This window comes from Cydia amplana, chromosome 6 (assembly GCF_948474715.1).
Source record: "Cydia amplana chromosome 6, ilCydAmpl1.1, whole genome shotgun sequence".
Classification (NCBI taxonomy): Eukaryota; Metazoa; Arthropoda; class Insecta; order Lepidoptera; family Tortricidae; genus Cydia; species Cydia amplana.
Genome location: NC_086074.1, coordinates 11336423 through 11350443, shown reverse-complemented (window position 1 = coordinate 11350443; position 14021 = coordinate 11336423). Strand labels below are relative to the sequence as shown.

The 14021-nt window shown below is 36.8% G+C and overlaps 1 protein-coding gene across 5 annotated transcripts in view; it reads right to left on the bottom strand.

Moving 5' to 3' along the window:
* Positions 1-14021, bottom strand: part of LOC134648876 (RNA binding protein fox-1 homolog 3) — a 65330-nt gene that overhangs the window by 38287 nt on the left and 13022 nt on the right. For 4 of the 5 annotated variants that reach the window (XM_063503457.1, XM_063503459.1, XM_063503456.1 and 1 more), the window contains exon 2: positions 9828-9872. The exons of the other annotated variant lie outside the window; for it this stretch is intronic. In XM_063503457.1, the coding sequence (XP_063359527.1) occupies positions 9828-9872 (45 nt within the window). The remainder of the gene's footprint in view (positions 1-9827; positions 9873-14021) is intronic. 5 annotated transcript variants of the gene reach the window in all.

The following is a 14021-nucleotide window of genomic DNA, read 5'->3' as shown; positions in this document are numbered from 1 at the left end:
GTTGCAAATCCGAATGCCGAAAAAACACGTACGACATTGCATTGGAAGCAGAATTGAAATACCCCACTTAGAGCCAGACGGAGTTATTTAATTTTTTACAATTCGCGCTCGCGCGCGGGGGATTTGTTTTCAGGCCAGATTTTTTCAACTCGAACACGGAGCTCTTAGTTTCAGCTGGATCTTTGTGGGAATATTATTTTATATTTTAATATTCAACAGTTTGCAGCATGGTACGTGACTGGGGGAGTATTTACAGTGCTTAGCGAAGCGCGCAGCCTCAGCTACCGGCGGGCAGGCAGCAGGCACCCTTGTGTCGACTACCACGACTTTGCATAAGGATGATTTGACTATTCGCAACAAAACAAGTTATGTTATCCTTAAGTAATCATAGTTATTTTTGTGCGGGTAATATATATTGGCGGATAGTAGAGAATACAGGCACTTAAAGATGGAATAATTTACCCGAGTGTGCAAATTGGGCGCTACAGTTCACCTAAACAAACTAAAATCGTTAATTGTATCGACAGTTAATTAAACAGTAGCAATAACATCACTAACTACCGCGAAATTGTCTAATTTGCTTTGCCTGTTTGATCAAATTCTTAATTAAAAACTTTCCGTCTGAGACGATTTAGACCTTTGAAGTTGTTGCTAATAATTAATTCAACAAAAATTCCAACGAAAATAACGACGTCACTAACTTAAAGCTATAGTTGTAAGGAGTCTAAACTCTTGTTCGAAAAGTGTTAGATGGATATGAAGATGACTGAGTATAAGACTATTCAAAACTTTTATACAGCTGGCGGTCCTGAGGACAAGCAAATATCTCTATTTGTAGCATAGATTGTTTCTGGACATTGGATGGTTTGGTATTTTAAGACGAAGATCTATTCGTCTATACCACTATAGAGTCTACAGACGAATTTGTAGGAGGGAAATAAATATTTTTTCATCACACCAGCGCGTAAAGGCTCTCTTGATTGTTCAAAAACTGACGAGAAAGTTTTTTATCCACATGTGTGGCACTGGCAAAGTAATCAAATGCAAATTTTTACTTGTTTCCTTATGTTCGCTAGTAGAATTGACTTTTAAATGATGATTTTGAATGATAAATATTTAATAACATAGGTACATTTTGAATTGATTTGGTTGGATTTTGTTTGATATTTTACAATTTGTATTTTCCTTGCGTTAATGTGGAGAAAAATTTTGTGTTTTGTGGCAAAATTTGTTTAACCCTCTTGCCTTGAAATCCTCGCAACGCTCAAGATTCCACTTTTCGGAATCTTTCGCTTGCTCTTATAACGCTCTAGTACAAATTCGTCCTAAAATACAAAACGATCCAATATTCAGAAACAATACAAATATAAACATTTGCTTGTCCTACGCATAGAAGTTTCCTTCTTTCTTAAGTGGACTAATCTGAGTAAAGTAGCCATTGGTACATTGCTACCAACAATCAAGGCAAGTTCTCATCACACTGGACTGATAGAAAGCTACATGTAAGTGTGTACATTGGCAGGCCGACATGTGTGCGACAATAGAGGCGGTCGTTTAGTACTCGGTCGTAACTAGCTGGAATAGCCCCCTTCCGGGCGCTGCCCGCTTGACAGCCCCTCGCAAGCGTCTTACTCCATTTGTCAATCTCAAGCCAATATCCCTTTTTGCTCGTTTCTTTTTATACTAGCCAGGTACTTTGAAAACTTTGGCTAATTCATACTTTTTTTACAAGATCGTTGTTAAGGCAGGTGCAAATTAACGGAAGACAAGGGAATTTATTTCTAATTGAGTAATAGGTAATAAAGAAATACTGATTTTTCCAAAGAATCTTAATATTTTTAGAGGTATCGGTATTCAACTGCAGTAAATTTTACTCATAATCAGATGTTGGGATGTTTGGCAATGACGACAATGACTATTGAATGCCTCCTCAGTGTACACATTTTTACGTGGCGTCAATCGAAGTCTTCAAAGGGTAAAATAAAGGGTTTTAAAACGATTCCCTTGTTCCAAGTTGGGGTGGATTTTAAAAATATTGTATTGTGTTTGGGTTGCGGTGACGGGCTGACGGCCGGGTCCGACACCTCGCTCAATCGGTTTGGATTCGATCATCAATAATTCGCAGCTCCGCCCGCCGCCCCAGCATTGCCGTCGTCGTTCAACGAATTACACAAATCAATAACTTACGGACATGAGCTTCATTACTTATATTATATGTAAATGGTGCATTTATATAGGATTAACCAAGATAAACCAAATATATCAAACTCCTCAAATTAGCCATCTGTTTATAAATTGACAAAGGTGACAACTGCTAAGGTGCCAAGTCATTGGGTAGTGTCGAGCACTGGTAAATTAACTACATATTAGGTAAGTCAATGAAGTATAACTTAAATCTATTCTAATATACGCCATTGTGAATATTTCCAATGTAAATAAGTTTGTTACTCATGTAAGTAAACTCATCGTTCGGTATCGTTGATTTTTTGGCTTTTTAGTGATTGCTGTTGGAAACGGCCGAAACGGCGTTATTTAACGATACAGGCATAACCATATTCGGTGGGTACAACAATTACCTCATATAATTTTACATATACAAGGGTATGTCTAAAAAAGTTTATTACTCTATACCAAAATACAGGAGCTTAATATACATTAGGTAAAAATTTATCAACATTATAAATCCATCGGTTTCTTCGTATTAAGACGGATCCATCTATCATCCAACCGTCTAAGCGCTACGAAGTAATACATATTCCCACATACGTCGATACTCAGAGACGTGCAAAATATATTAAATAAAGATATATTTACTGCTCAAATATGAATACAATTTAGCCGAATTTTCCATTTCATTTCTACTCACTTTGAAGAGAAGTCAAATATCGATGTTTGCTTTATAATTAGCACACTTTACTGCAGATTCTATATATGTACAGCAAAGCATCAAAATGCTCTTAAAGTGACAAATTATCTACACGAATACTTACAGTAATGCCCTAGATTTTTGGGGATTCACTCATCCTTTAGGGAAATTACTCAATGACAAAGTTGTTATTAAAACGCTTAAAACCCCGCCCGTAATAATTGATCACGCAGCCGAACATTATATTATCCCTAAGTCATAACATAATGAATCTGGCTTAGCTTGTCGTTTACGGAGTCGGTCACATAATATACAATTAATTACATTTGTTCTAGCGTTAATATTTGTATTGTAACGTTTGCTCCATATGAACAGCCAGAGCATGATAAAGTGAGTTTTCCCGAGTGCTGCGAAGCATGACGTTGTAATAAGTAGCAATAAGTGGTTCAGAGGATGAGTAAAAAGAGTTCAGCAATCACCGCCGGAGTTACGAGGGTCTTGGAAGCCTTAAGCTCGGTCTCACGCTCTCACGTTACAGATAACTTGCCTGCAACACAATAATTGTGTTCTATATTTACCCGACTGACACGGAAGGAAGGGGTGTAATGTGAATATTGTGAATGTATAGGTATTTGTACGTGTGTTTCTATGACGTGCCTTGCAGTCCAATCGGCTCAACTGATTTTAATGTAGGGTATTGCTAGATTCATATAAGTAATCAGGTTTTGTAGGCAGAAACGAAATTATTAGGTACTTTAGATGACGTCACGAAAATGTTTTTAATTTTATCTTCAGGATAACTGTAAATCGAAAATGTGGTCCGCTAAGGAATTCTCGTAATTGTTGAATGAGTAAGAAATATAGCGAAGTTTTAAAAAATCTGTGTCGCAAAAGTATAAGGGAGACGGATGAAGTAACAGCCCCCTAATCAACTGGATGATCCATAAAAGCCGTGACCCAGCGCAGCCCACTTTAAACGACTCGGCTCCGAGCTTCGTAACAAAATATCGAAAACATAACGTTTTCCGGGGAAATGGGATTCAGTTTCGGGTCGCGTCTCCTTTTATTGTTAAGGTGAGGTTCTAAATCTGTTACGGATTAATTTGACTAGACATGGACAATAGCCTGTATGATTAATTAAGTATTTAATCTGATATGTTCATTTTATAATTAACTTTAGTAATTATTGTTTCCACATGAAGTGTTTAGTCATTTTCTACTCGTATGTGTAGGCAAGCAAAATGCTTCCATGAGTGATCTGTTAATTAAGTTTAGTAACTATAATAATTGTAGTTTTCCACAAGAAAAGTCAGTAGCGTGCGTCAAAATGATGAAATACGGGTAATGGAGATACATATTTGATATTAACATCACTAACAACATTACAGAGACGTGCCTAAAGAGTTAGCGGTATGTTAGAAAAAAATATTCCACTTCTCCACGTTTATATTTTATAGTCGAAGTTCCAATCCCCTTGTTAACATGGCTGCCGCAACCTCATTAGTTGACTATACAGGTACTATATTCGCGTATAATCCTAAGAATAATAATAATTACAGTAAAGCAACAACATCTACCTACAGTAGCGAAATTCTCACGCAGATTTATATTTAACCACAAAAAACGGAGTGCATCGCGAGTCAACATGCACTCGAGTCGCGGAAGCGATCTCATTGAGACTGCGCCCTGTAGCCCATTTTATGGGTCGCCGGCACCGTTAATTAACGCGATTTCTTTTCCCAGAGCTCACAGTTCCTTTGCATATGTACCTACTACGATCAGTACGAACTACGACTATTTTATACATAAACATACGGTATTAGACTAACCTCTTTGGACTAACCGTACAGTCAGCACTCAGCAGCAGAAGTTGCTAATCATGCGAGGTGTTCAAAATGATCTTGACGCGACTTTATTGTTAAGAGAATAAGAGTGTGTCAAGGTAATTTAGAACACCTCACCCGCTTAGCAACTACTGCTGCTGACTGTACCTAGGTCTGGTTTAACTTAATTAACCTTTAAATGCGCACATATTTATGCAGTAATAGTGTGTAATGACTTAATAAAACGCAATTGTTTTTTGTATGGAATTCTAACCACCTTAAGAATCTGCTAATACGTTTTAGGCGACGTATCTAGGGAGGACTAGCACTACACTACTACACTAAATAACTATTCAACCATTCCACTAACTATAGTATACCATGGACACGGGGACCGATCATTAGAAGCCTGTGAGGTTAGTCGTCAGAGTTGCGAACACGTAAATAAATAGAAGATGTATATTTTCTCCCTGCTAGCAATAAATTGACAAGTGTTCGTTACGTCTGCGGTTCGGTTCAAATAAATTTTAACGAACTCGCTTTTACACTTTCTACCGATCATTATAATAAGGAGAGCACCATCAGAGCTAGTTCATAAACACGCAATTAACATTAAATAAGTACTATTTTGAGAACAATGTATAGCCGCCTCAAGGCTACTTTCGGTAGTACTTCGACGTAATTCTCCAGAAGGCGAAGCATTTAAAGTTAAAGAAAAAGGTCAGATGAGGCTTAAACCATTTAGCGAATATTGCAATAAGCAAGACAAAAGCCACAGAAGGTAGGTAATGCCATTAATTACTCAGCTAAGCGTTTCTCTTGTTGGAACGCAGAATTTCTTATGCGAATGGTCACGCTACATAGTAAGTATGTATGGAAAGTAACTAGCATGATGAATAGGACAACCTACTATGTAATACAATTTGCAAATCAGTAAGATGTCCCAAGTACAGTATTTATTAAGAAATAACATCCCCTTTGCCCATTCTTCATACATTGCAGTTTACTTATAAATGCTGCTGGAAGATGAAAATTCTTTCTTCGTTTCTGCCCAGTACAGAATATTAAATGCGCGGCGTACCTATAACTTTTCTAATAAGTCCCTCTTGCGCTCTGTGGAAGGGCTGACGTGTATTGGTGTCTCAATTATGCATGAATATAAGCGATATTACCTTCCCCATCGGTTAGCACATTACGTAAATATAGTATGTAACTATGTAGATTATAACAGATAGGTATAGAGGAATAAGTAGATTAGATCGTATATTTATTTTTCACCTCAGCAGCTCGAACAAGGGTACTATGTTACTTAAAAACAGTGAGCAAAATCGCATTTCTGAGTGGGACAAAATGACATTCAAGTTACCTTAATATTCAAATGTCATTTCAACATGCGGGGTCTAATACAAGTTCGAAATACTTGGATTCTATTATCTCTGTCCCTTTCACGTCTTTAGCAAAAAGAAAGAGACAAAAAGAAGTTCAAACTACATTCAACGGTACATTGACGGTTTATAATAGACCCCCGAAATACGTCAGAACGCATCGTTCCAAAATACATACGAGTATAGATTCTTAATAATTAATTAATGAAAATAAAATTTAAGATTTGATAAAAACTGATAAAAACACTATATTTTACGTAATTTATTGTACGAACTGAACTCATAAAATACACTGAATATCACGTAAAATAAATAATTATAGTTTTAAGAATCTCTACTATAGTTCACAAATAGTAAGTATCCGCAATTCGGACCGTATCTTACAATGTTTTTTTTTACAAAAAAAGTTGTCGATTGAAGTGTCAATCAATTGATGGTCGTTGTTTCCATATATTACCTATTTTACTGAAATTTACTACGTTTTATTTTTGTGTTTGATTGTGTTAATTCAACTTAATTGTTAGTATATCTTAAGAAAGCATGAGTGAATAGGTAAGTGATGAAGAAGGATTACATTTTTCAGGTTGTCTAATATGTTCTCACTGCTGAGGTGAAAAGTTTTGTGATCTGAGATCAAAGTTATTTACATTACATCTCGTGCGCTTTTGAGTCCCTTACTGGGCGTTTTCTAAAATAAATATTGAAAACCCGATTCTCCCAGATCCTGGTGTTTTTGGGTTCTTTCAACTCAGAATCACTAGCATATTCAATCCTGATGATAAAAAAAATTGTCTCAAAATTTTGTATGAAAATTGTGCATTCCATCCACTACGTCACGTTACATACAAGTGAAAAATTTTCTCATACTAAAAACGTGACGTAATGGAATAGACATTTTGGGACATCTTTTTTTAATGGTAGGTTGGAGAGTGCTGTCGATTCTGAGTAGAATGAGCCCAAGAATGTCCAGATTTGAAAGAATCGGGTTTTCGATATTTATTTTAGAAAAAGCCCTACTACGCTCAATATTCTAAATTAGATTCACTCGCTACGCTCGTGAATCTACTATAGGATATTTCGCTTGCACGGGACTCAAAATAAGCACTCGAATAAATATCAAACTTTGATCTCTTGTTGTACAAATAACTATCCCTTCACATTAACGAATTTGACTAATAAGCAAATGGATACTCCATTCGCCGGCAAGGAACGTGCTATTTTTTGGCGCCGTTCTTTAAATGCATATCGTGAGAGTACGACAGGTCTATTAATAAAGCGTTATTGAACGTAAGTCATAGTGTACTAACTACGTGTCTTATGTAGCTTTTTTCATGTGACCGATTTACATATCTTTGAGCATAATACAAACAATTAGGTCAAACAAACTTATTTACTGATATCCGAATTCCGACAATAGGAATTCACATTTGATCATATTATTCATATTTGTACTTACAGTTAAGTTACGGTATTTAATTAAAAACCGTGTTCTGGAATTGGATTATAAACTGCCAATGTACTCCTTTTTGGTGGCTAAATCAATTACGAAAGATTAATTTGTTTACGTGTCGGTCCTCGACATAATTAGGTTAAGACGTAAATTGAAGTTTGAAACGGGCGTCGTACATCGTTGTCGGTTCTGGTCGGTAATCCTGGGTGACAGGAACCGGCGCACGGCGGCCCTGGACCATCACCTACGGGAAATATTGATCTTATTTGAGCTTGATTAACTCAGACGTTGTCGACGAACTAATAATACCGAAACTCTGGCACGTGGCCAGGCGAGGCCTTAATGGTACTTCGATCCACGACAACTCTCAAAGGTGACGCGCTATATCGTTGATTTGTTTGATCTCACACTGATAAGTTATTCAGAGGCGGGTGAATTCCCCAGCTCCCCAAATAAATTCCGGCATGAACAAATGAACATCCCATCTACGCTGCCCAACTATTTCCTATCCGTATTACTAACTAAAGGTATGAAGTTACGCTCTAAAAGGCTTTTATAAGATTAAAATAGCGCTAATTGTAAAAGCTTTCATAAAAATATAAAGCGAATAAATCCGTAACTAACATCTGACGTTTTAGGGGTTTATTAAGATATCTTTGATTTCTTAATTAAATATGAAAGAGACCTGCAAAAGATATTAACTAGGTTAGATATTATTACATTTATCCCAATGATACTAAAAATATAATCTGTAAGTATACCTACACACTTTTACATACATATGTAAAATGTTAATTTATGCGTAGGTATACATACATATGTAAAATATTAATTTATGCGTAGGTAGGTATACTTACAGATTATATTTTTAGTATCATTGGGATAAATGTAATAATATCTAACCTAGTTAATATATTTTGCAGGTCTCTTTCATACTTATATATATAAATAAAAAAATAAAAAAAATTAAGTAATGAAAGATATCAATCTTTTAACCGCCAGCAATTTTTGATCGAGCGTGCTCGTGTCGCCACCGACAGTAATTGTACCACGCAGAGTAAGGTTCGCATAGTTACGAGAGTTATAAATGTGCTGTAAAAGCCAAATCAGATCTTTGTCTTATTTATCAGACAGTGGCGAAATGAGCTGGATATGTAATGTCTTATATATCAGACTCTGGCGGTTAAAGGGTTAATAAACCCCTAAAACGTCAGATGTTAGCTGTATAATGAGCTTCCAGTAGTTAAAAGTTATGAGTGTGTTAACATTTATGTTATAATTATATATTTCAGACCCTCCTTTAGGTCAAGAAATGAAGCTAGTATCAATTTGAGGGTTGACTAGTTAAACCAACATGGTGTCAGGAGACGACTTTGTTCAATTTTATTTTGTGAAATTATGCGCAGATCTGCAAAATTTGCCTCAGGTCGGAAGTTTAAAAACCGGATCCTTTTTTTACAGAGCTTTGTTGCGAGTATTAAAAAATTGATAAAGCACCCTCGGGCATAGCGACCGAAATTCGTTGGTTTATCGGGTTCCTTTTAAAACACGCGTCTTATTATAATTTTATCGTTTTCGCAGTTTTGCCATAAATAAATCAAGAGTTAGAAATTATTTTTTTAAATATCTTATACAGCCCGATCAAGACAAAATCCGAAAATTGATTTTTTACACTAGACAGAAAAAACGTAAAACAATATAAATTAAACCGTATCGTATCGTGATCTAATAAAAATATTTCTACTAGTTGGTACAGGATTGAAATGATTAATGATATTGGGTTAAAGATCCGATACCAATTGTTTAAAATTAAGCCGGCCGAGAGTTAAGAGAACTACAAATTACAACTAGCAACTAAAACATTCATCTTTAAACGCTACTTTAAAAATATATAATGCAGAAAAGAAAAAGAAGAAGAAAAGAAAAAGAAGAAGAAAAAAACTCATTTGAAAGTAATTCAAACAAAAGCAAAGTAGATTATCACGTGCGAACAGTTTTCTGAGTTAAGTAATTGACCCGCGATCATGCTGATGAGAACACTTAATAAAGTTATTACCTACGATGCTTTTAATGAACCTAAGAAACTATACAAACATGCCTTAAACACATAACGAGAATCCCAGATGAAACAAAAGTGTGAATTGTAGTGTTTAAATGTGCTAAACGATTTAAACATACATAGTCAATTACATTCGCAGGCACGTGACTGAGATTGATGTAAGATGTCGGATTAATGAATCTTATTTTAACGATTATACAATGCATTCACATGCTAAGTGCCGAAAATTTCAAATAGTAAATACCAGTAGGGTTGTGGTCCCCGTGTCGATGACATTGCCGTTACTCACCTGAAAGCAAACATGTACCAGTTCAACACTGTTGTCGGCGGTACTGGCTAGACCTTAACATAACACTAGTTTACGTAAAACGCGTTGGCTAATATAAACTAATCGTCTAACGTAAATACTCCCTGCGAACTACAATGTTAATCACACTAAAGCATTCGAGTTTTGTTGTGTCATTCGTATAATGTGATTGGACGGCGATACCGCGGTCGTTGAGCGTAGGAGAGATCCAGTTACTGTTATAATTGCGTATGAAACGATATTGGCAGTGAAATTGACATAACATATATGTTAAACACGATGCCGAGACAAATGATGCACTTTCGGAGTGTCTTGCATTACGCGGGCACTAGTTATCGAGTCGGATGGGCGAGGCGTCGCTGCCCGCAAACCGAGCAGCTCTGGCACGAGCCCAAATAATTTTCATACTCCTCTCGGGACCGGGATAAGTTGCCCTATTCACCTGAATCGGAATACATTTACATTCTACTGCTATCGTAATTTGCACCCGCCCTGCCCAATAACGAGGTTATAGGTATTGACGTCAAATCTTTTACGACAACTACTGTGCCTTCAGAGTTCAGATATCATTCAAGGGTTTCTATTCAATTCAAAATTACAATACGAGTATGTATGTATATTACGAGTATCAATGCTAAATGTAATTAAATACTTAATTTAAAGTAGCAGACATCAGACTTCAATGACACTTATGATAATTATTATGGCTATATATAACCACAATCAATATAACCGTAGTAATGTCTATTGCTTATCCGATTAAAAGTTAATGGAGGTAAGCGCTCGCCAAATGGGCGGTTACCTATGGGTAATTAGGTACCTCTTTATGTACATTACACGGGTCCTAAAATCGTATTAAGCGGATTCTCTGGACCATGATAACAAAAGCCACACTTTTACCGCCAAATGTTGAGACGAGAGATTGCAATTACGCTTGTTGTTCTTGGGTCACAATTCTTCTTCCTCGCGTTGTCGCGGCATTTTGGCCACGGCTCATGGGAGCCTGGGGTCCGCTTGGCCACTAATCCCAGGAATTGGCGTAGGCACTAGTTTTTACGAAAGCGACTGCCATCTGACCTTCCAACCCTGAGGGTAAACTAGGCCTTATTGGGATTAGTCCGGTTTCCTCACGATGTTTTCCTTCACCGAAAAGCGATTGGTAAATATCAAATGATATTTCGTACATAAGTTCCTAAAAACTCATTGGTACGAGCCGGGGTTTGAACCCGCGACCTCCGGATTGCAAGTCGCACGCTCTTACCGCTAGGCCACCAGCGCTTCGTTCGCTTCGTTCTTGGGTCACAATTGCCACAGCAAAACATTTCATATACATACTTAGGTACTTATTTAATTATACCACTAAGTCACTGACAAATAAAATTGATCGCAATCGCGTACGCGTAGGTACGAGTACGTACGTCACATTTGCCGCCCTAGTTTTCCAAGCAATGATCTATTGACCATCGGAACTAAATCTAACTTTACAAATTATTAATAAAGCCGACTTTTATTAGGATCATATTCCATAGTGAACGCGTCAGACAGCGCTATAAGTTATCAAAAGTAGCTCCAATTACACGGGCATCGCTCGCGGATTGGATGAAGTGAAACAATAATTATAGTAAACAGCGCTCATGGCGCTGCGCCCGCGCGCCGTACAAACTGGTCTTTATTTACCACCAACTGAACTGGTTCGCCTTCAAATGCCAGATGCAATACATAGGTTTCATTAGTAAATAATTTGACGGAATATATACGTTTTGAAATTCGGCAAACTTCTGTTATTATCTCGCGAACACGTCAGCGTCTAATAGATACAGTTGCCTCTCACAAATTCACCTATAGACAGCGAGTGTGTAGGTCTCATGAGGATACGAATCAATCACGCTCCGGTATTGGAAACAAACAAAGTAATAATGAGTTCATTACTGCATTAAGCATTATTTAACTGCGTAATTAAATAAAAATAAGACGATAACAAGTTATGAATGATTAACACATAATAAGTAGTATCTCATTAGGCGAGTAAATCAACAGAAGGGTTTCAAGTTTCCATATGACAGGATAAACAGAACATGGGAACAAAAGTTCATTCTAGGTCCATAAGCGTGGAAACATTGGGAACGCTTCCTTTCACCGGATCGCTTTGAAGCGGTCTGTGGGCGCAATAAGCGCACGCTAACAGCTCGCTGCAGGCACACGTGGAGTGCCGCCGCGCCGCCGCGGCAGCCGCAGCGAGGCGAGCCGCGTTTCATTAATCGCTATAACCGCACATATCAATGACGACTAACCCGCATAAAACCACACATAATTATCTGCATATGTTATACTTGGCCAAGCCAATAAACAATACATTTTCAGATTTAGTTGATGGTCTCACTTGTGATCTGAAATCTGACCACTTTTATAATCCTTTACGTTACCCTCATACAATGAAAATGGTATCAAAACGGAAAACGTAGTAGTAAACTTTTTTAGACACTTCCCCTGTTAGGAATGAAATAGCTCCCGATTTTGAGTAGAAATAACCTTAAAATTCCCAAATCTAAAAACATTTGATTAGTTTTAGTCCGGCACAGCTGGGAATTTTAATGCTCAGATAAAATTAATGTAATTAGACTATTCTAATCTGTCCTATGACAGATTAATAGGTACGATACGACCTTCACATCTAGTTACATTACAGACAACACGCGACGCAGAAAAGGTAAACAATAGAACGACCGGAAGGTCTTTAATTCCCATACAATGCAGTGTTATCCACTAGTCTAGTATGACTGCAACTGGACTGCCTGCACATTGGCAATGGCAAACCGAACGAGCCAATAGGTTTAATTGGGAGATAGAAAGTAGCAAGGTAAACAAATGAAACCTAGTTAATTGCTTAGCGGACTCGATATTCCGTGGTAACTAACGGGTGTCCCAAAAATAATTTAAAACTGAATGAAATATGTATAAAAAAATATTTATTATATAATTTTTATGGCATCAGAATATGAAATAGCGCATCGAGATCGCGTAAAATCTATTTTTTTATTCGGTAGACTGAAATGACAGTTCATAGTATGAACATAAAATGTCATTTCATACTAAGAAATGTCATTTTAGTCTACCGAATTAAAAAATAGACTTTAAATGGCCTCCACGGTTCCGATGACGATTACTCAATACTTTACGAAGAAATATTCTATGATGGCTTCACCCCAAAATCCGTGCGAAATAGTGACACGTTGGGAATGCATTTGTTTTGAAGATCGCAAGTGGGTTTTATGAATCCAAAACGCAGCAGTTTTAACAAGAGCCATCATAAATGGTGAAAATAAGCATCGACTGTATGAATGATTTTGCTCTACATATAAACTATCTGTAGTAGCACTATTTTAATTTGACTTCAGTTGTGCTCATTTTTAGGGTTCCGTACCTCAAAAGGAAAAAACGGAACCCTAATAGGATCACTCGTCTGTCTGTCTGTCCGTCCGTCCGTCTGTCACAGCCTATTTTCTCCGAAACTACTGGACCAATTAAGTTGAAATTTGGTACACATATGTAAGTTTGTAACCCAAAGATGGACGTGTGACGTAAATAAATGAATTTTAAATATGGAGGCCATTTTGGGGGGTAAATGAGAAAATTAAAAAATAAAGTTTTTCTAACTATATCGTGTTACATATCAAATGAAAGGGCTCATTGTAAGAATCTCAAATATATATTTTTTATAATTTTAAAATAAATAGTTTAGCGGTTATTCAAGAAAATAGGCAAAAAATGACCATCCCCCCCCCCTTATCTCCGAAACTACTGGGTGAAAAATTTTGAAAAAAATACACAAAATAGTTCTTTACCTATAGATGACAGGAAAACCTATTAGAAATGTGCAGTCAAGCGTGAGTCGTACTTAATTACTTAGTCTTTGACCCTACCCCTACGGGTTTTTTTTTATGTTTTCTCCGAAACTACTGGACCAATTAAGGTGAAAATTGGTACACATATGCAAGTTTGTGACTCAAAGACGGCCATGTAACGCAAACAAATGAATTTTAAACATGGGAGCCACTTTTGGGGTGTAAATGGGAAACTTAAAAAATAAAGTTTTTCAAACTATATCTTGTTACAATTCAAATGAAAGAGCTC